Genomic DNA, 24,128 nt, shown 5'->3' on the forward strand with positions numbered 1-24,128 from the left:
GCAGACTGCCTCTTTCTTCCTTGAAGATATATAAAAGAGAGACGAGTGACATGTTAGGACTTTTTTTCCCCTCATTAAAATCACGATATCAAACAAAACAATTAGCAAATCACATAATTGCCAGAAACAAATAGTCTTAAGTTATCGTCTTTACATCTAATCAAATTGTATTCTCCATATTGGGCAGAAAATGTTTAAATATTTTTTCCTGAAACATTAAACACTATTGTACTCTGCCCAAGACAATGATGAATTACTGCCCTTTTGATAGAAGACTTTTCCCTGTTTCATTGTGCGAACCACCACTGTGGGGAGCCCTGAGGATAAACCACTTTTCTCCCTGGGCCTAATTTCTGTCTCTCCAGCTCAGTCTTGCCTCATTTCCTTCATTTCTTCTTTTCCTCTTTTCCATTTTCTTCACCTTCACTCGTCGTACTTTCATGCCTGTCTCTGTCCGTCTCTGAGCTCGTCTTCTTTCCGTCTCCCCCCCATTCCTTCTCCATAGTGTCAGATAGATTATTCCGCCAGTGAGCACACTGCAGCCCTGTTTTATTTATAGCACAAGGCTCTCGTAGGTCTGCATAATGCATACAGTCTACACACAGAAGTCTACACACACACACACACACACACACACACACACACACATCTTTACACACAAACACAGAATAGATACAGCCTTTGACTGTCTGTTTATCAAAAACACCCACACATGCATACAGTATATGTCGGCATGTGTGTGTTAATACTGTATGGAGATTGTCACGCAAACGCGCATGAATATACAATATTGACAAGTGCTGCTTACAAAGAAACGGTGTCACTAAGTTCAAAACACATCAATCCCCAGAATCCCCGTCAGAACTCCAGCCTGACAAACTCAGAAACACACGTTTATTTAGTCGTTGCACATTATTGTAAAAAATAATAAACAGTATAACAGTATGTGCATGGAGGAATGTGAGCTCACTATCAACCACATCTCCATGGAGACTGTAGAATCAGTGAGCCAGATGCAGAAACCAAGTATTATTGGTGTGCACTATTTAAATAATGAGGTTTTTGGGTAAAGCTGAAATTCCAAATGAATCTCCCACATTAAATGAACTATTTTATTCTATAAAGCTAAGCAGTTAACTTGTATTTAATGTCAGTGAAAGACACATCCGTAGCTACATTAGCCCATTGATCACCCCTCGTTCATTATCCATCCATCCATCCATTTTCTACCGCTTTATCCTCCACAGACTGTGTACACCCTGGACAGGTCATCAGTCCATCACAGGGCAACATTGAGACAAACAGCCATCCACTGTCACACTCACAACCACGGTCAATTTAGTGTCCAATTTACCTCATCCTCATATTGCATGTTTTTGGACTGTGGAAGGAAGCTGGAGAACCTCCTTTATTATTGTATATTATATTACGGATAAGAATGATGAAAATAAGGTTCCAGAGATGCCATAAACAACATGTTATTCTTCAGTCCTTTTCTTTTTTTATTAATCAATCTCAAGTGCGGTCCTTGGTAAAATGGAACATTAAAGAATCAGAGGTAATAACAAAGGTCACTGAACTCTGAAGTCCAGCCACAGCTGTGCACATTCTATTCATTATATCTCACAATTATAATCTTATAATCTAATCTATCAAACAACTTGACCAATTCCTCAGAATTGAGGTCCTGCATCATGAGGACCAGATTCTGGTCTCCATGAGGACTAAGGGTCCTGACAAGGTCAATGTTTGTGTAAGAAACCTAAAGAAGTAACAAATACACACACAAACAGACAGATAGAAAGCATACATGGACACACATACACACACGCACACACACACACGTCCCTGGCGACAGTTGCGTTGGCCTACTTGTGCATCTCTGTTTAACTCTCCTCTTGTGCCAGAACCTCTGTTATTACAGAGCCAGGACAGACAGAAGGTGAGTGAACGAATGAAGGAGGAAGGAAGGGCAAAAGGAAAGCATTGGTGAAGGATGAGGATAAAGATGGAATACAAATTGAGATGGGAAGTTAAAAACAAAACATATGAAGAAAACCTGACAAAACAGTAAAACTAAGTACATCTTCCTGAACTGAATATATTTTAGCGAGGCGTGATTTAAAAAAGACATGCAAATATAACCCAATGTGTTATATATAACACTCAGTATGTATGTAATTGAGTTCTGTAGCAGCATGTACTGTACATGTATTCAAGGTCACATCACGTTTGTCAGGACCTGAAAATCTTTTGTATGGACGGCTTGTGGAGTAAAAAGTAGGTCATTAAAAAGTTTCATTGATCTGATTTTTTTTTTTTGCAAATAACTGATATCAATAATTGCACTTTTGTATTGTTTCAAATCGAATAAATAAGTCTTGTGTAAAGCATGTTCTCCCTGTGTGTGCGTGGGTTTTCTCCAGGTTCTCCCGTTTTCTCCAACAGTCCAAAAACATGCAGATTTGGAAGATGGATGGATGGATAAAGTCATGTGTTAAGCAAGTTTTTTTTCTATATTCCAGAATAACATTTAAGTCTTCTGCATCTCCAAGCACCAGGCTCTGTTTGAAAAAAGACTTTGACCAATTACTGAGCAGTTCAGAGAGATAGTGTATACAGAGACACAATCCCAAATCCCGAGTATTTTAACAACCATGATCAAAACAAGATTTCTGATTGTTTTAGCGTCTTAAATGTGAATATTTTCTGTCTTCTTCGCTCCATATTACAAAGAAATCATTAAAAACTGGATCATTTCGGTCTGTGGACGAAACAAGACATTCAAGAACAGATTTGACAAACACCGATCAACATTGTTTAACGTTTTCTGACATTTTATGGACCAAAGGATTACTCTAATTAATTGTGAAAATAGTCGTCAGATTAATGGATTAGGAAAATGACCCGTTAGTTACAGGTTAGCTCTAGATGAAATGCAACAATCATCTATTTTCTAGCAATCCTACCTTCTGCGCCTTGAACAACACAATTATGTTTGTACAAATATTGCATCCACACAGGGCTGGGCAATAAACAAATAGCGATTTCTACTCAAATAGCCTCAATATATGTCAATATAACAAAGGTTCTATTGATATGATAGATGCAATATTGGTATGTCAAGATAATGATCAATATTAGCTCAATTAAACCAAAGTTAAAAGCCCTACATCCACATAAATCTAAAAATCAGACTGAGCACTTAAATAGTGACAGGTCAACAGAACATGTTAAAGCTAAAGCTACGGCTGTTGTTCGCTGCCCTGAAGCTCTGTCACCTGCCCCTGAGAACACGCCTCCCTCACATATGAATCCTCATAAACACGTTTGTGTATTATTATTCGTTCACGCATGCTTGAGGCGCGTGTATAATGCATCACGCACAGTACGTACTGTGTAGGGCACATTTTACATATTATTTAAATGTACAGATTCAGGTTATTGCCGCCACGGGCAACGGGGGGAGCTGAGGGGAGATGAAAAGAAGAGGTGGAGGGGGAGGAGGAGGAGGAGGAAGAGCTGGAAATAGAGGCAGAAAAAAAGGGCGAGTGGGGGTGATGAGTGAGCGTGACACACGAGGACAAGGATAGATAGATAGATAGATAGATAGATAGATAGATAGATAGATAGATAGATAGATAGATAGATAGATAGATAGATAGATAGATAGATAGATAGATAGATAGATAGATAGATAGATAGATAGATAGATAGATAGATAGATAGATAGATAGATAGAGGGTGTGGACAACTAATGGATTGTCATTTGCGAGTGGAGTCAGGCATGTCAACGGACTCATTTGCATCTACAAGCACTGAGCAGCAAAGAGTCAATGAGTCAGCCCTCTCTCCCTCTCTCTCTTTCAAACACACACACACGCACACACACAAAATGCTGTTATGCTCTTATCTTGTCAGAACCTGGCTATATTGTGCTACACTCCACCTCTCTTGGTAAAACACGTACACACACACATATTTCTGAGTTGGACCGCTCCTCAAACTTTGACAGATCATCCATGGGGATCAAAGAAGCTCATTCTAGCATTTTTATTAGGTGGACCAGGCAAAATGTCCGCAAAAGAGAAAATGTCCCCACAAGAAAGGTGTTTTTCCAAAGGGCTGGTCCACTCTCTAACTAATCAACAAATTGAAGTGTCATGTCATTGTGGTTTCCCGATTATAGTAATGTCTGCGGGCGCAACTCCTGCAGCATGGTTTGTCATACGAGTTTTCCTTCTCGTAGTCCAGTGGCCGTTGTAGGATTGCCAGTATGCTGTCGTCCTAACCCTGCCCTTCGCCTTCATCATCCCTGTCTTCGACCAGAGATGACAAGTCACACCGGTCCCAGGACTCCCTGCTTCTGATCACTGGCCGCTACTGTGTAACTCCTCGGGCGCCCTCTTGTACGCCCTCGAGGTGGTGATCCACCTCGACTATTTAACCCATAGCTGGGATGAGCGTTGGTGGCTAGCAGAGGTGGGTCGTGCATAGGGATGGGAATTTCACATATTTTAAGAGTCGATTGTCGAGGTCCACGTGTCAAATTTTTTGTAGACTTTTTTTCTTTCTTTTTTTTTTTTTTTTTTTACAGCAGCAGCAGCAGTAATGCGGGGGTGGAAATTATTCTACAGTGTACTACTTCATTTTAGGCTCACAAACATGGCTGTAATGTCCATTATTGACCATCAGAACAGCGATAATAAAAATGAGGTGCAAAAAAGAGGAAAAAGAGCAGACTCTCAGTTTTGAACCTGCGCTTGTTAGGTGTCCACCAGAGTGAAGTACAGTGATCTTGACTGGGTGAGATGCCGTCTTCATTTGTGTAGCGCTTACGTTATGTCCCTTAAACTTAAGCGCAACCTCGTTCACACTGCACGCACACACACACACACACACACGCTTGGAGGTGCACAGCCTCTCGAGAGAACGAGCCGGTGACGAGCGCACGATCATCTGAGAGCGTCGAGAGCCTGGACAGCAGGATCACCTTTTCGTGCACAGCTTCTTTAACCTCCATGGTTGTGAAATTTACGTGTTTGAGACACTTCGACTTTTTTTACTTTTCATTTTTTTGTCAAGGTGCGCGCGTGTCGATTGTCGGTCGATTTGTCGACAAAAAAGTCCCATCCCTAGTCGTGCCTACTGCACCTCTGGGATCCCTGCATAGTTCGCCTTGGGTCGTCAGTCCCAAGTTACCAGGTTGGCCACGTGGAGGCCATGTAGGAGCCTTGGGTAAGGAGAGGTTCTGAGTGGCAGGGTTGTGACAGGGTGGTTGTGGCGGAGTTGGTTTATGCTGGAAACAGCCAACTACAACTAAGCCACAGCCACTACATTTTCACTACACTTCACAAAGTGTGTCTAGCTGCATCCTGTACATGCCTAATCCCCGCTTTAGGTACAGTACATATAATACATTGATATTATACAGATATCATGACATGAAACAGGATATCTCTTTGTATATTATGACTATTTTCATACCATGTCACGGCATCTGTCTTTTCTTGCTTTCAAAAAAGGGCCCCTAAAAAATGGAATGGTACAGACCCAGTAATTAAGAATCCTTTTACAACTTTTGTTTTGACACTCAAAACACAAACAATTGTCTCAAACTCATGCCAAACTGTGCCTCTTGGTGGAAATTGGATTAACATATAATTTAGATAATTATACAGAGATAATTAAAAGTCAGTCTGACTGTGTCGCACATAAAGCAAAACAAACCTTTTCCTGCTTAAATGTGACGACGTGCACGGACCAGTCTCAGCAGTACAGTACAGTAATGGAACAATGTTGGCCACAGGTGCAAAATGGACAAAGCACCAAGTGACTGTAAGGACTGCAGCAGCACCTACTTCATGGTTTTTTCACTGGGCTGTTTCCAGCAAAGAGAATTTAAAGGTCACCGTGCTGTGCTCATGCTTAGTTTTCAGACCCAATCAATACTTCATTCTGTTGATCATCTACAGTCCTATCAATAAATGTGATGTAAAAAATAAAGTGCATAGTGTTGGTCTGTATGAGGACCAAGTTCAGATCTAAGTTAGGTGATTAGAAAGTGATCAATTAGGGCCAATGGTTTAGGACAGAAAAGCAGGAATTGGGAAACGGCATAATAATAAAGTAATTACTGCTGATAACAGATGGTCCACACTTCAAACCTCTCATTTCTGTGACTGCATCACCATCTAATAATGAGGTAGACTTTTAGCCACATAAAATACAGCTCATAAAAGGTCACTTTTAGGACATTTCACACTCATCATTGTTCATTTATCAATACTGTCAGTGCAGCAGAACGTTGCTGCTTCATCTATCTCTACATCCAAGTATTATCATGATTATCTTCCCTTTGTCCTACTTTCAACAATCTTATACTTACTGCTATACTTAAACTTATACTGTGATGCACATTTCTTCTTAATGTGCCTGTTTCCTCCTCTCTGGAGTAGACAGAGGCAGAGCAGGGCAGTGATTTTCAAAGCCCTCTCCACCGAACAAACAAACCATCACTGCACTTGATTTATCTAGAAACAGATCAAAGGTGGTGCTAATGTCAAGACTCTCTTTGTACTGTACAATGCGCAGGTGCACACGTGGACACGCACGAGGAACCTCATTCAGAAAGCTTTGCTAGTACAACACGGGAGCATTTGTTTGAAATCAATTATGACGAAGCAGATTTGAGCATCCTGTTCCTCGTTTTCCTTTTCTACCATACCTGCTAAAAGCATAATTGAACAGAGTAGGATATACACTCTTAGAAATAAAAGTGCTAAGTAGAACCATATAAAGTTCTTCGGCTTTTCCTCATAGGACAACCCTTTTGGAGGGTTCCACCAAGAACCCTTTTAAAACCCTTTATTCAGGAAAGGGGTTTTAAAGGGTTCCCTGGATCAAAATGGTTCTTACTGGAACCATTATTGCTACCAAGAACCCTTGAAAAAGCAAGTTTTTCAGAAGCAAATGGTTCCAGGGTAGAACCTCAGCCCTTGTAGAAGGACCCTTTTGGAACCCTTATTTCTAAGAGTGTATGTTTAAATACTGTAAAACATGCCAGAAAGCATCATGTCACTGAACATTTTGCTCTAATATATAACAATTGCTGTTCACTATGACATACTCTCGATGTTCAGGACCATTAAAAAAACACATTGATTCATCCTAAGCACAATTATGACTCTTTGGCCCAAAGAGTCTGGGAATGTTTGGATATTTACAGCAACAGCATCATCACTGTGGAGGCAGGTGTTGCTATTCAGGGGTCCTCCGTCTTATTTACTCTTTTTCTTTTGCAAAGAATACAAGAGAATACAAGCATCCAACAACATGTATGTTTGTTTGTTTACAGCTAAACACCATTTACAGTTATATCTCATGTATTACTATGATGACTGACAACGGAAAAAAGTAAGTGTTTGCTAATATCTAAACTAGTCCAGGCTTCAAAATCATATAATAATGACACCGGGTAAGTGGAGATTATTAATCTGTCTGTATTTGTTCAAACAACAGTATGAGTATGGATGCATATCATGGTGAAGCGACTTTTTTATGGATTTTTGTGTAATGTAGGTTAAAATGCTACACTTCTGTCTCACTGAGGCAGAGAGACTAGGATTTTTTTTAAAGCATATATAGTAGGAAACTTCATGAATGGCATTAGGCCTGAACAATTCATCAAAATCACAGCACGGCCTGCTGCAATTTTATGCAGCGCAATATTTCTTAAAGCCACAATGTGTGTCAAATGACCATTTTAGACAAAATATTGTCCTTCTCCCATACACATCATATTCTACAGAATATTTATGTTTAATAATTATGTAAAAAATAACCATTCCCTCTGATATCGCAGTCGCAATGTCAGTCAAAATAATCTCAATTAGATATTTATTCGAAATCGTTCAGCCCTAAATGACACACAGTTTAGGGACAACAATTAACAAATCACAAAAGCTGCCATTCAATAATTGTGTTACTGTTCTATGTCTATTTCCATGTATTTAAATTCTCATCCTTTACATTGTAATCCTTATATTTTCCATCACATTTTAAATCTATAACCAGCGATATTGAACTGGAGCTTGACAATATTGCAAATTAAACCAAAGAAAATTCACCATTAAATATTTGAACCATATTGTTCAGCCATAATACACTGGTCAACAAAGAAGAAGAGGGTAAAGAACAGTGTAACAACGTAATGGTACGGGTGTCAACTGCCGTAAAACACTAAAGAAGAAGAAGAAGAAGAAGAAGAAGACACTAGTTAGAGGAGAGCTTTGACACTGTGTCCACTCCCCTATGTGTTGACCCTGCATTCACACTAAACAGAGACCGACTGAGAAGCAATTTGACCTTTTCAGGAGGTCTATGGACGTTTCGAACGCAACTGGACAAACACTGGGAAGATGTCAAACTGTAAATCCACTACACACACACACACACGCGCACACGTGTTCATGCAGCTATCCTTTTAAGGACACTGCTTTGACGTCCATTCATTTGGACAGCCTAAACAAAGTATTATCCCTCATCTTAACCGAAACCAGTTAATGCCTAACCCTAACCTTAACCTAACAGCAATTCAAATCTTAGCCCTAAACTTAACCACTTCCACAGAACCAGGTTTTGGTCTCCATGAGGACTACTGGTCAGTGTTTATGCCAGAAAAAGTCCTGAAGAGGCAAAAAATACAAGCGCGCACGCACACACACACACACACAGTGTGCAGTAGGGAAGTGTGGCCTCTTTACCTTGGCCTGTCGCCATCTCTCGTTGCCCTTTCCAGTGAAAATGTCAACCTGTCCTTCTCTTTCTCTGTGTCCATTTTCTGCTTCTCTGCCCAGGTGACAGAAGATACTGTACATAGGGCAAATATAAAGGGACACAATGTCCGCCTGCCCTTCTCCACAAACGCAACGTGCAAAGCAAATCTCGAGCTGCAAATGGGTGGTGCCTGAAAGGCAGCTTCCAGCTAAAATTGAGCATCGTTGCATTTGATCACTGGTGACACTTTCAGTGGAGTGTACATGAGACCAACGAGTGAAACAGATGATTGTGAAGCCACTGTGAAGAGCCACAACACAGACTGTACTGTACTGTACTGTAACATCTAAATAAAAAAAACCTGTTTCATCGAACAACTACCACACATGCTCCTGTTTTGTTGAATCAGCAGTGATATACAATGTGACATAACATCATTTAGTTATTAAGTTGTCATTATTACACCGTTTTGTTTTCATGAGATTACATTTAACTTATCACCGCATGTCACGTCATACTTATGCAACTATCGTAAAATGTAAGAATAATTGAAACAGAGAAAGCGTAAGTAGTAGTAGGGATCGGACATACCACTTTTTTGTGTCCAATATCGATACTGATATCACAAAGTCGAGTATCTACCAATACCGATATCACAAACTTGAGTGTCTACCGATACCGATATCACAAACTCGAGTATTTACCAATACCGATATTCGAACTGGAGTATCTACCGAAACCAATATCACAAACTCGAGTATCTACCGATACCGATATCACAAACCGAAGTATCGACCGATACCGATATCACAAACTTAAGTATCTACTGTTACCGATATCATAAACTCGAGTATCTACCATTACTGATATCACAAACTCAAGTATCTACCATTAATAATATCAAAAACTCAAGTACCTACCAATACCAATATCACAAACTTGAGTGTCTACCGATACCGATATCACAAACTCAAGTACCTAACAATACCAATATCACAAACTTGAGTGTCTACCGATACCGATATCACAAACTCAAGTATCAACCAATACTGATATCACAAACTCATTTATCTACTGATGATATCACAAACTCAAGTATCTACCAATACCGATATCACAAACTGGAGTATATACCGATACGGATATCACAAACTCGAGTATCTACTGCTACTGATATCACAAACTTGACTATCTACCAATACCGATATCAGTCCGATACAGTCATTGTAGACCATTAACTATAGAAGGATTTGTATTTGTATTGAATTTTACATTTTTATCTGTAAGATATCCAGTGATTTTTACCATGTTTGACAGCTGCAAACAATAAATATTGAAATCTTTAATGCCTTTCATGTCAGTATAGTCAATATCAGTGACTGACTGTTGTGGCGTTCACTCAAGCATCTGTTTCCTCAGTTCCTGGTGGGGGCTGAAGTCATCACCAGCACTGCAGCTGGACTGATCAATTTCCTCTCTGTCAGTTCTGTTCAGCATTAAGGACGTTTGGCTCTGTCACTGACAGCCTGCAGATGCAATCCAATATATCCAGTAAATAACTGGATATGGTGCACACAACTCCAACTGATCAATTGTTTCCAGCAAATTGGAACCAGTGCAGGGCTCACGCCCACAAACACATCAACAGCTTATGAGTGTGATGCAACATGGAGTTGGACAGAGTTATGGAGTATAAAGAATATGTTTTGGTTTTTTTTCCCTTACCCCTTCTCTGGATTGATTTGGCATGCATACTTCTCTTGACCGTAACTCCTAGACCGTTTGTGATAGAAAATTCCTGCGATGGACTAGCGATCTGTTCAGGGTGTGACCCCACCTTTTGCCCTGTCAGCTGAGATTGGGTAAAAACCGGTAGAAAGTGGTAGCAGATGGAAGGATGCCAGAAAAAGCAGAGAAATAGAGCTTTGTGCCCATATACTTGTCATTAGGCCCTCAGGACTTCCACAGAACGACCGTCCAATCGCAGACGAGATTCACCAGCGCGTCACACGTTTGTGACATCAGCTTCTCAGTAACTGCCGGATATTGGCACCACCAATCCCAATTCACATACAGCTCCATACCACTTTAACAATCTATCATTCACACCAGCATCATACCATGATTGTTCAGCTGTGCAGAGGAGAGGAAGTAAGTGTGGCTTGAGTCTTGAAAGTTCTGTGCGCCATCAAGTACCGATGATCCGACATAACATTCTACAAACTATTATTCGCAAACAATTGTTTAAAATATGAAAAATATGTTCTAAACACTGTCATGGGTTTACCTTCTCCTTGGTATCAGTCTGTGTGGTATCAGGCCTGGTGCGAATGGTAAATGGCGATGCAAGCCTCAGCAAGATGCCCTGGAATGAAGGATCCATCTTGGGTGAGACAATCTCAAAACAGTCTCTGAATGAGAGACTCCGGTGAGTCTCAATGCGAGCCTGTCTCCTCAGTCCCTCTCCGAGCTGCAGTAGCTCCATACCCGGTCCCAGGACGAGATGGAACGGAAAGGCACGGCAAAATGTGGCCAGGCCAATGCGCAGATCACTGGGGTTGGTGGACAGTGAGAGAGGAGGACGTTTGGTGCTCCCTGAAGCTGAGGAGAGGGAAGGGCCGCGTGTCTCGTGGATTTGGAAGGACAGGCAAACTGTGGGGACAGAGGTCGGAAAAGGAGACGGAGGAGATGGGGATGAGGAGGGTGAGGCAGTGGGGGATGCAGTTGGAGTGGGGGCGGTGGAATCACCATCTGTGTGGCCTGTGTCTTCACTGGGCAGCAAAGGAGTTAGAGGTGGCACCTCCTCCACCTCAACCTCTGAATGATAGATCCGCCTGGCAACAGCTCTGATCAATCCTGGCATGACCAACCCAACGACCGGAGCAGGGTTGAAACAATGAAGAACCAACACCTTTCCTCTCTCTACTCGCTCTCCAACTTTGTCCAATTTTCTCCTCCATATCTCCTCCTCGTTGGGATCGTTGCACTGGAATGAGGGGCTCTCAGACGAGGCACGGCGTCCGGTGGAGGTGCGAATGTGTTCTAAAATGGCATCAAAGCCATTGAAGAAGTCCTGGAGGTTTCCGCCCACAGCTCGAAGCACTCGTTCGTTTTCTTCAAAGCAGAGGCCAAAGAACTCCTCTCCAAAATGTTCCCGCAGCTCACAGAATGGCACTCCTAGGAGAGAGAGAGGGGGTATCATGTCATGTCATCAATAAACTGAACAACAAAATAAATGGTGTACATTGGTCACAACGTGGTTCACTGTCTTTTAGGGTGCTTTTCACACCTACAGCATTTGATGCGCACCGAATGTGTTTGGTCCCTTGGGTTCGGTCCGTTTGCGTAGGTGTGAATGTAATCTCAGTACTTTGGTGCACACCAAATCAACCGGTCCAAGACCTGCCTGAAGGGATGGTCTCAGACCGCTTATCTGCTCTACTTAGGTCCGGTTCCTCTGGTGTGAAAGCAACCAAACCAATTGGGACGAAACAGTCTAGTTTAATGCATTTTGGGCATCAGATGAGATACATGATTACCCCAGATATCTACCAAGCGAGTCGGTTTTGCGCCCACCTCTGCCCAGCTTCCATCCCCACCGGGCGTGTTATAGCAGCGCAGCGCTGCCATGAGTGCCTTGCGAGCTAGCCGTATTCAGCGGTGACCGTGGTGCTTACGTTCCGCGGCTGTGAAAGCGCCCGGTGGAAATCGGGGGTTAGTCTGGTTCCGGTGCCGATGGTCTTCTCAGTCTATTTTGGTTAGTTTAGAGCAATGTAGATGTGAAAGCAAACCGTACCCACGTCTGTTTGCTACATTGTAACATTTTTCTGACTGGTGCAGACCAAAACAATCGAACTATAGGTGTGAAAGCGCCTTTAGTTTTATTTCCACATGCAGAAACCTGTACTGAACCATTACTGTTGCATGTTGTTTGATTAAAACCTACCAAGATTTAATATCACACGTCAAAGGTTTGCTCAAATAATGAATATTGATGAGATAATAATTTCACATGTAAAAATAGGATTAACGGATTATAGCAAAATAAGAAATATTAATAAATATAAATAAAACCAGAAATCAAACAAACAGAAAAAAGACCAGAAAATCCAGATAATATAAGTAACCACATGTTGAGTAGCATGAATTAACAGTCTGTGTTCAGATGAACTCAAACTCGGATTAAAAGTCTGTGTAAAGCAAAGTACAGTGTCAAGAATCTGGAAACGTGCTCTTCACTTAAATTTGCTAAAAAATTTGCCAAAAGTATTTTGTCACCAGAGACAGAGAGAGAAAATGGAATTTACAAAAGGACGTAAAGGTGATCTGTCGGTAAAGGTAAAAGGAGGCAAAGGCATTATAGTACGGTGGAAAGCTGAGCCGAGAGAATGACTGAAGGACAGTGGAGTTCACAAATACAGCAGTGAGTACGTACAGTAGGAGTAGTAAACAACACTGCTGTGGTGGTAGTTCAGCATGACAGAAAGAAAGGGTGATAAGGAAGGAGGTAACATAGATGGAGGCAGGAAGAGATCTTAGAGGGAGATACAGAGGTACACAGGAAGGACAAGGCTGAGCTGACTCACCAGGACAATATGTGTGTATATGTCTTTTTCATGTCGGGTCACAGAGACAGTAAACGGTACATGGTCTGTATTTGTGTATTGATAACCACTCAAAACTGCTTTACACTCCAGGTTTGCCATTCACTCATTCACTCATACATTTGTGTGTGTGTGTGTGTGGACTTTCATTTGAGAGAGAACCTCATTTCTGAGGAACCGGTTAAGTTTAGATCGAACATTTGAGGGCGCTTTCACACCAACAGCAGTCGGTGCGCACCAAACGATCCATTTGAGCCAAAAACTCTAATTCGTTTTGTTGTCGTTGGTGTGAAAGCGTCGATCGCACTTGGGTCCGCACCAAATCAAGCGGACCGAGACCGCCAAAAAGAGGTGGTCTCGGTCTGCTTGCCTCCGCACCAAATGTCAGACTCTGGTGCGGTCCAAACCATATTCTGCAGTAAATGCCATGGACATAGCTTACCTTGTAGGTCTTTGGAGCAACCTTCGTCTCATAGTTAGCACGACCACATTCATGAAAATAGCGCGTCTCCTCTGCCTGAAATGACGCGCTTTACGTCTTCGCCGACTCCAGCGCATCAGCAGATTGTTCTCCAGACGCAGCCGCGACTCATTCTCAAATTGGATATTTTGCCAAAAATGGCCAATACAGAGAATGTAATAAACGAAGATCAGAGCAAGTAGCAATGTGCAAACGTGTTGCTCCATAGTGAGTCAAAATTGGCGCTTTTCTACCGGAAGATATATACACATTGATGAAACGTCAATCGGGCCAATTTTGGTTTGTTTGCTGGTGTGAAAGCGGACCACACTGGACTCATATGTTACATAATAACAACTGTTTGCCTGGTGCGGATCAAATAATCAAACTAGTGGTGTGAAAGCGCCCTTAGATAAGATAAGGCACTAACTGGTTATGGATGAGGTTAAGAACAATGTTTTGTTTTCACTACACTCTTAGAAATAATAGATTGACTTGACACACTCACCCAGTATGGTGGCCATGTACTGCAGGATTTGTAGGACATCTTCCTCCGAACCAGAGCTCTCGAGAAACGGACACTTCTCCTCTTTCTTTTCCCGTCGCCTCTCCTCACTGCTGACCTCCTGACACCTGTCAGAGACACAAAGCAGACACATGCAGGGAATAAGCCACGATTAGTCATGAGATGTCAGCCGGACACAAAAGCAGCTGGACGACAGAGAGGCCGGGAAATGTGGTTGAGTGCGTCCCAACGATGGTAATTAAGGAAGAGCGGGTAATGCTTTCACCTATTTATTTCAGCACATATAATTACTTCCCTGGTTATTCACTTTTATTTTAAAAAAAATATATAACTTTTTTTTTTGCATTTTTAAATGTGATAGAACATTCTGTGTTTTGTGTTACTGTTTTGACAGGGAAGGACAGTGAGAGGGAAGCGAAGACGAGACACGAAGGCGTCTGTCTGTCCGACTGACCGACCGACTGACAGACAGACAGAGAAGTGAGGACACAAAGAGGCGGCGCAGAGCGAGTGCAGTCATGAGTGATGGGATGCCAAGAGAAGACGCCAGCGAGACAGTAAGTGACAGAGGGAGCAGCTGAGCACGGAGAATGATAAAAGAGGAGAGGAAAAGAACGAAGAAGAAGAACCACTAAAAGAGACGACAAGTGACAGCGTTACCTGATCTCTTGGTGTCTGTAGAACTGCAGAGTTCGCTGTAGAGCCAGTTGAACGGTCTGTGTCTGCAAGAAGAAGTCGACATACGTTAGACCCATGGACCAATGTGCATTTGTATTCAGTCTAGACGTTTACCCCTATAAATAAATGTTCAATAATGGTTCAGAAATATTTTTCTAGAATACAGTGAACAGAATTTCCCTTTCTTGGCGGAACACTTAAATAGAACAGAGCCATTATTGTTGATGGACATAGATGGGCTTTTCCTTGTATCCCTTGTATTGCCAAACATATATCATACACTGAATTTATATATAGAATACATAAACAATTATGCCAGTGTTAAAATACCACTAAAAGTGTTTGAATTAACTATTTTCCAGAGGGTAACTGGGTCATTTGGTGCGAGAGTTAAATTGAGTACATGAGTAGTGGAAAAAGTCAACTAAAATTCAAAGTGACACCTGTTGATAGTGCAAATTTTTTTTTTGTTTTATATTCCTTCTTACCTAGGTCTCCAAATATATATCTTGACACCAGAGATAATATAAATCGACACCAATGATAATAACCTCTTCTTTTGGTTTCTCCCTCTCTAGAGCCACACTGGAGTGATATTTGATTTTTTTTTTTTTACGACTCATTCCCTTCTTGAACAACCCCCTTCCCATTTATCCAGGCTTGGAACTGGCACTAGCGGCCGCACACTGGATGCACCAGACTAAGCTTGTGAAGGCAGGTCCAATGGGATTATCTGTGATGTGGCTCAAATGCCCGGACAGTAGTGACAGTACAAGAACATGGTGTGCCAGCTGGAGAGGTCACTCTGAGGCCTCTGCCCATCCTGGACAGATACTGGAGCAAGCTGTTTGTGTGTGTGTGTGTGTGTTGGATATTTTCTGCTTAAGCTACAGTGAATCACACATCAGCCTAGCAACAAAGATGGACACAAGATACAGAGCACGAGCACCATATTCTCACTATTTATGAGAGAAATCATGCTCGCCACTAGTGCGACTGATTATTGACCTCCACCAAGGAGGTGGAGTTTAGATTCTCTGCCCGAGCCCGACCCGATCCTTGATTAAGCATTTGTGTTTTTTCTCCCTCGTCGTGTTCGCGTGGTATAGCACGCTGTATTGTGTGAAGGTGTAAAAACCTGCGGCCATGAACGCATCATTTAAAAACCATGAAGCGTATCGTCAATAGCAACATATGCGTTTCATGGAAGCGGATCTCAGCGGCTCTGTTATTGTTGTAGATTAGACTGTGGCAGCAGGTACAACAAGCTCCCTCTGTGGGGAGGATGTGGACGTACGTATACATTAAGGCTCACGTATTAAAAAAAATGTCGGGTTTAAATCGGGATCGGGCTCGTAATTACAGTTAATGGGTCGGGCTTGATTTTTTCTGCCCAATCTAAGCTCTACAAGGAGGTAGCTATATGTTTTCGCCGGAGTTTGTTTTTCTGTCTGTCTGTTAGCAACATAACTCAAAAAGTGGCGGACAGATTTGGATGAAATATCCGCAATGGGACCAGGAACAAGTGATTAAATTTTGGGCGTGATCCGTAGACGCTATCACTATTTTTATCGCTATTTTGTGAGGTCTGGGCTCTCCAAGTGCTTTTCTAGTTTGATAATGAAAATAATCCTAGGAAAACATTGAAAACATATTTTAAGCAGTGTACATTTTACTGAAGCTTGACTTCTTTACCACAAATCAAATTGTGATTGTAGATTGACAAGAAAATCAAGAAAAATGCAATCAGACGTGAACAGCATTTTTTGCGTGTGTGCACACGTGATAACACAGTAAACAGTGTTTTCCCAGACATTCCTGTCCTTGATCCAGACACTCATTTACCACGGGACAGCCACGTATCAATGTGCGCACACAAGTTTACAATACAATACACAATACGGCCAAACACGCAGGGCCCAAACTGTTATCGGCCGCACGCATATATGCAAACACATGCGAACACGGCGCACACATACATCATCATTAGTCGCCATTGTTACAATTGTGCTGGCATGTTTACTGTACACACAACTTCATACCCCATCGAACACATTAATCTCACTCGGTCACACAGTGGTGTCGTGCCTGGACGGTAGGATTTGGTTATTTGGTAGCAGAGCAATCAAGAATAAGCCATGAGAAACACGCAAACGCAACAGAGCCCTGTTTGAATTGAATGGATTTAACTGAATAATGTGTTTAAACAACATCTTCATCTTTATCTAAATGACTGTCTATCCCTATCGCTCACACAATTCCTGTAACTCGGCATTGATTTCTCTCCGTATAAGGATGAATTTAACTGTAGATGGGTGTGTGAACAATTTCCTTCATTATAAACACACACACACACACACAGAGTACAGTGTACAAGCACTTCCTTTCCTTTATTTTTATTGCCCGCTCCAAATTTCAATGCAGTTAGCAGTGGTGGTCTGTGAGCCCAAAGCAGTCGGTACTGATGTTTCAGCACAGTTGGAAATCAGCCGCCGCTATTACAGAAAATGGAACCTCATACAGCAGATGAGACGCCACAGAGATGAACCTCAGCATGAGACGTATCAGGCCTCTCAGTCAGAGAGCAGGCAAAGTGATAATGTAAGTACAAATATATATATATATATATATATATATATATATATATATATATATATATATATATATATATATATATATATATAGCACTGTGCCGTTAAGCCGAGTGCAGGATACAGTATACAGGACTGACGGAGACACAAAACTACCATGATCTCCTGCCAAACTACGAGACTAGCACGTCTAGTCTCAGAAGCACATGCGCTCAGGCAAGAAGTGACTTGGAAAATGAGACGTGAAAGCATTTTTTTTTTTTTTGCTCTATTTGCTGACTTCTTGCAGGCCCGCTGAACTTTTCTGTTGAGTGTGTTTCTTTTTGTGATCGTTGCCTTGTTACTACCTGCCAGGAGGCAGTTTTCCACCATCTTAGTCTGGTCGTCTCTGGGCAGCATAACTCAAAAAGTAAAAGGACAGATTTGCAACTTTTAACCTTGCGGTAAAACCATGTGTTAACTTGATATTGCTCGCAATAAGTGTGCAGACTGATCAACTACCAGCCAGTTTGAACTGAGGTTTTGGTCATTTCACGTCTAGCAATGAAATATGACAGTTGCTATAATAAATATATGAAATACTTTGGTGTTTCCTTTTGTGTGCAAAATGCAGGAAGAATTGTTTTAAATGCACAACCGACTGCTTTCTTCAACTGTCACTCAGGAACAAAACTTAAATTGTATCGATGTAATTAACCTTGTCGAAGGGGTGGTGTTAATCAGGTATGCATTGTGCACGATAGACACAATACAGAGAATAATATTTTTTGGAATGACATAATGACATAACATACGGCCTACCCTACCCTACTAACCCAAAATGTGTTTTGAACATTTGAACATTAGCCGTTGTTAGTTAGTTAGAATCAAACTAAAGTGTTTAGAGCAGGTTTATTTAATCCCAGTCCTGGGGAGTTTCCTTGCTCCAAATGGGTCGTTATCAGGCTTCTTCAGGTGAGTTGGAGCAGGGAAACATCTAAAACATGCAGATCAGTGGGTCCCCAGGAGAACGCTTATGGCGCGCTTTCCACCAGCTCTACTCGCCTCGTCTAAGCATCGGTTTATCTTGAGCATTTCCACTAGTGTAGTACCTGGTACCAGGTACTATTTTAAATACCTGCCCTGGCGAGGTTCCAAGCGAGCCGAGGAGGTACTATGCGCTGATTGGTCAAAACTGCCGGCCACTGATTAGCCAGAAGGGTCGTCACTGGGCGCGTCAAGAGCGCGACATATACGACACAGGATGCAGGAATCAAATCCACCATTTTTTCAAAAAATGAGCGAATACTTTGACATTGACAACTTTGCGTAAGAACATTCCATGGTGCAACAACGAGGTCCAGACTTTCCTGTGTTTATTCGGAGACGACAAAATACAGAGAGAGCTGGACGGAGCCACCCGTACAGAGAAGGTCTACCGGGAGCTTGCGTAGTAGATGTCCACTCACGGCTTCCACAGCACACTCCAACAACTCCGCACACTCCAATGGCAAGTGTTAGAGAACGTTCCCTCAGGGTTACGCAGAAGCCTAACGTTTCTCTAAACATCGATGGAACCAACAACTGAAACATTCTCCTGTGGTTGCACCGAGGTCTCCGCACAACGTTCCCAAAAAAATTGACCTTATATTATAAGTTCAACTGTCCAAGGTTAGACTTAATGTGATCAACGAAGACATTTCCACAAACGACCGTGCATGCAGCTATAAATGTTTAAAGCATGCTCCTATCACACCTTTCACATTATGTGCCCAACACTCAGAGCCTTCTGATCAGTATCATGGGTCACTAAGCTAATGAGCACCTTCCATGTAGCTCAGAGAGGGAGTGAAATGAAAGTGAATGTGTGTGTGTGCGTGTGCGTGTGCGTGTGCGTGTGCGTGTGTGCATGTTGTTGCTTCTAGGTCAGTGTGGTCAGGGTGAAGACAACACAAAGAGTAGGCACTGTTCTCTCTGTCACGGTCCACTGCAGTCAACAAGACACTGATACAGCACGCAGCCACTGTGTGAGTGTGTGTGTGCTTTGGCTAATTTGCTTCTGTATCTTCCTACTAATGGCAGCAATTATTGTTTTTGTTTTTTTTAATGGAACCACCACTATTAACAGACATTTACCCTGGTGGACATCTACCATTGCCTTGTGATCAAAGCACATAATGACTCTTACATGTTTAAACCTGTATTTTCAAGGCTCCATTTGTGACCAGCTGATGCCTGTAATTGTGCGTACAGGTAAACAAACAACTGCAGCTGACTTAACAAAGCCCTCGTCTCCAATATACAACTTTATCTTTTTTTTAGCTGTTCAATGTGATTACTTTTGCAAGTGTGTGCTTGAGTAGTAAAAAAGACTGATGGACACTACTTTGTACCAAACTGTACCACAAAAGATTATCCTCTTGATATCTCAACAATGTGGAAGTATCACTGAATCGAAAGGCTCACAATGATATTACTGCCGGAACCACCGAGAATCCACACCACACAAACATTACACCTCCATCTCTGGACCGACAAAACTAACATGGTGACACAGCAAGTTGTCCGGCTGCCTGTCTTAGTCGGACTACGGCCTTAGTCGGACTACGGGCTACTGAGTGATTGGTGAGAAACTATGGCCTTAGTCAGACTATGGCCTACTGAGTGATTGGTGAGAAACTATGGAATTAGTCAGACCACAGCCTTGGTCAGACTATGGCCTTAGTCAGACTATGGCCTACTGAGTGATTGGTGAGAAACTACGGCCTTAGTCGGACTACGGCCTTAGTCAGACTACGGCCTATTGAGTGATTGGTGAAAAATTACGGCCTTAGTCAGACTACAGCCTACTGAGTGATTGGTGAGCAAAAGTAAATCAAAAGTTGGACCACTGCCTTAGTTGGACTTTGGCCTTAGTCAGACTATGGCCTACTGAGTGATTGGTGAGAAACTACGGCCTTAGTCGGACTACGGCCTTAGTCAGACTACGGCCTATTGAGTGATTGGTGAAAAATTGTGGCCTTAGTCGGACTACGGCCTTAGTCAGACTACGGCCTATTGAGTGATTGGTGAAAAATTGCGGCCTTAGTTGGACTACAGCCTACTGAGTGACTGGTGAGCAAAAGTAAATCACTAAAATATCATATTTAGCCTTGGTCACATAGTTGTTAGATTTGCTCTGTCTGTCAACACGTCACATAATATTGGGTTTTCTAACTAGAAAGTGCAACTTTTCTTTCTTTATGTCTTCTACAACATTAATTGTTCAGCTTAATGCCACTAGAATCTGCATTAATGTGATTACAGTATGCATCTCTCTACATCTTCAACATCTGTCTGTGCTTCTCTGTATATTTTAGTGTAGCGGCGGAAGCCACATGACAGGAGATGCTATCAAAACCTAACTATGCCACACAGCAAATTTTTCCGTATCTTATACCATCTATGACAAATTGTGCTCAGTTCTAATAGCAGCTGTATTGCATTAGAGCCTGTAACACAACTAAGACATGGATGAAAGGGAGAAACACAAACACGGTAACGGGTTCATCCGCTACACTCTTCACATCATATACACAGACAAGGCAACGGCATGGTTATATCGCTCTATTCCTCACAGCAACATATTTATTATATAATCTGTCAGATGATTCAGGCTATTAGAGGTGAAGGATGAAAGAAGCATTTTTTGGGAGCCAGCACATCACAGCACACAGTCTTATCATGATATTAAAAAAATAGACATACTGCGATGGAATAGTTTGAATCCAGACTTTTCCCCACAGTAATGACAAGTGTGTTCTTTTAAAGACCTTTTTGTTGTGGTCGGAGCAGATTTTGGATTAATGAGGAACATAATTATTTGGAGGAAAATACAAATCTAAGAGGCTCTAATGGTGAAGGGCATGAGGAAATTAATAATTTTCACAATTTGGCGACACTGACAAAGACAATATTGTGTATGAGACAGTCATTCATGATGGTTAGAGCAGTTTTTGAAGCCTACATCTTACATCAAACATCCATAACATTATAACTGTTTTACTGTTTCTATTACTATTTCTGTGCATATCTTCCCCTTCTTCTATTACTTCATCATTGTGTTTCAGTCATTTCTAACATTTTCATTTCCAACATATTGAGTTGTTCCTTGTCTACAAAGACTATTTAACAACCACATGGAGTCTAATTGTATTTAAAGTAATTTCTGTAAACTAACTTTTTTACACAGGGACAAACACTGTGGCTCATAATAACAACAGAAATCACGATTTGTGCGAAATATATTTCTGTGTGGCTAGGTATGTCACACCAAATATTCTTTTTGAGTTAGTAAACCAGTCATTTTCATGAGACATATCCATTTTATGTACAATATGTGTTCTTTAAAATACCTTAAAGGTCCAGTGTTTAATATGTAGGCTGCTTTCTTGGCAGACATTGAATACACCTCCATTAATATGTCTTAATAAATGCATAAGCAGTAATTCTAGTATATGTTTGTGTAAGTGTTTAAGTCCTAGGCCACCATATAGTTTCCTGATGCACTTGGGAAAAAACGAGGGATGAGCAGAGATCTTCACATTCTGCCACATGTTAAATACAATTTTATGGGTTCAGACCTGGTTTTAGGGTTAAGGTTCAAAGTAGGTTTAAGACATTTAGCTGTGATAGTTAAGATAGTTAAGATTAGGATAAAGGGTGAGGGAATGCATTGAGTTAATACATGTGTGAGCGCACATGCTTCTATCTGTTACCGCTTTATGACCTTTTTTGGCGTCAACACTGATTGTGTTAGGACCAGTAGTCCTTATAGGGACCAACACCTGGTCCTAACTAGGCGGAACCTAATCCCTGAGGAAATAGTTACATTTGTTTGGGTGTGTGTGTGGGGGGGGGGGAGTTGTGTGTGTGTAACCTTGTGAGGACATTTTTGGCTGGTCCACACAACTTTAACGGGCTTTTTTGAGGATTGAGAGCTGCTTTTAGGGGTTAGGGTTAGAATTAGATTAAGGGTTAGGGATTCAGTTGTGATGGTTAAGGTTAGGGTAAGGGGTTAGTGTGTGTATGCAAAACCTGCATGTGTGTGTGTGTAGTCATAACATTAAAGCATATGTCATTGCTGCTGATCAGTGTTTTTATATTATAGGAAGAGTTAAGGTCCTACCGTGGGTGAGGTCAGTCGCTTCAGGCTCTCTCCCAGAGAGTCCAGGTTCACTCGTCTCCTCCTGGTGACCCTCTTGTGAGGTACTTGCTGCTGCTGCTGCTCACCCGCCGGGCACACCGACCTCTCGGCGAGGCTGCGGCCGTTCCAGAGCACCGCTCTGTGGGAAGACGTTAAGGCGGCGAAGGGGCATCCTCGGCTCTCCTCCGCCGGATCCAAACCGCCGTCCCCTCCGTCTCCCCCGGGGCTTTCGAGCCCGCAGTCGGAGCCCACTGAGCTGCTGAAGGACTCGGAGGAGATCTTGCGCGACGACGAGGACATGGTGATGGTGGTGAGGAGGAGGAGGAGGAGGTTGGTGAGGATGACAGTGGCAGTGTTGAGGACGATGATGATGATGATGCTCCAGCCGGTTTCGTACCACGTCCACCTCTACGCCGGGGAGTCATCAGAATTTGGGGTGGGGGGGGGAGGAGGAGGAGGGGGTGAGAGGGTTGGATGGGTGAGGAGGGGGTGAGTGCCGTCTGTGTAATTATGTATGCATGTTGTTTGCAGGTGCGGGCGCGTAAAGAGGATGTGCAGGTCAGGTGTGCCTGTGATGGTGTGCGCGTAAAGGAAATGCGACTGTCTCCGTGTGAGTGTGCGTGTGGGGGGGTCGACCGAAAACTAGAGCACTAACGACACGCAAACATTTATGTAAGGGTGGGAAGAGGAGGAGGAGGAGGAGGTGGTGGTGGTGGTGGTGAAGAGGGGATGTCACCCTGTTTCCCCCCTCCAAAAAAAAAAATCAAGTCAAGGCTGCAGCTCCTTTCCTTCCCTCACAGAGGATGCTTTTTAATGAAAAACAAAAAAACTGCATCAAATGTTGCTGGTCACGCGCGGTAATTCCGACACATGTTTCCTCACGCGCAGAGCGTGAATTTTTTTTTTATAGCATCCGAGGGACGTGGCGTGGCGCACGTCTCCGTTACCCCACCTCTGCACGAGAGAAATCCCCCCAAAAAATCAAAGGCGGATGCGTCTGCGCGCGTCTCCGTCTCCTCCTGTGTCCTTTCTCCACGTCCACGTCTTCTTCTGCGACACCAGCGCTTCTCCTCTGTGTGTGTGAGAGAGAGTATGTGTGTGTGTGTGTGTGTGTGTGTGTGTGTGTGTGTGTGTGTGTGTGTCAACTCCACTCCCGTCTTACCCTTCATCCATATCTCTATCTCTGTCTTTATCAGACACACACCTGTGGTCCCCCTCCTCCGCTGGCCCTCGGCTATTTGGGTCGCCTTGTGGTCGTGGCCCTGAGTGTGATGCTGGGAAGAGAGGTGGCTCCGACTCGACTAAAGATCAGAGCGCGGGATGAGCG

The 24,128-nt window shown here is 42.5% G+C and overlaps 1 protein-coding gene across 1 annotated transcript in view; it reads right to left on the reverse strand.

The window, feature by feature from the left end:
• Window positions 1-23,101, reverse strand: part of gucy1a2 (guanylate cyclase 1, soluble, alpha 2) — a gene marked incomplete at both ends in the record, with an annotated part of 37,106 nt that extends 14,005 nt beyond the window's left edge. Inside the window, 4 exons of the mRNA XM_083886207.1 lie at window positions 11,066-11,955; window positions 14,351-14,475; window positions 15,029-15,090; window positions 22,784-23,101. Coding sequence (XP_083742333.1) covers window positions 11,066-11,955; window positions 14,351-14,475; window positions 15,029-15,090; window positions 22,784-23,101 — 1,395 coding nt within the window. The remainder of the gene's footprint in view (window positions 1-11,065; window positions 11,956-14,350; window positions 14,476-15,028; window positions 15,091-22,783) is intronic.
• Between the last annotated feature and the right edge of the window lie 1,027 nt (window positions 23,102-24,128).

Source organism: Microchirus variegatus (assembly GCF_963457635.1).
Source record: "Microchirus variegatus genome assembly, chromosome: 3".
NCBI classification, from domain to species: domain Eukaryota; kingdom Metazoa; phylum Chordata; class Actinopteri; order Pleuronectiformes; family Soleidae; genus Microchirus; species Microchirus variegatus.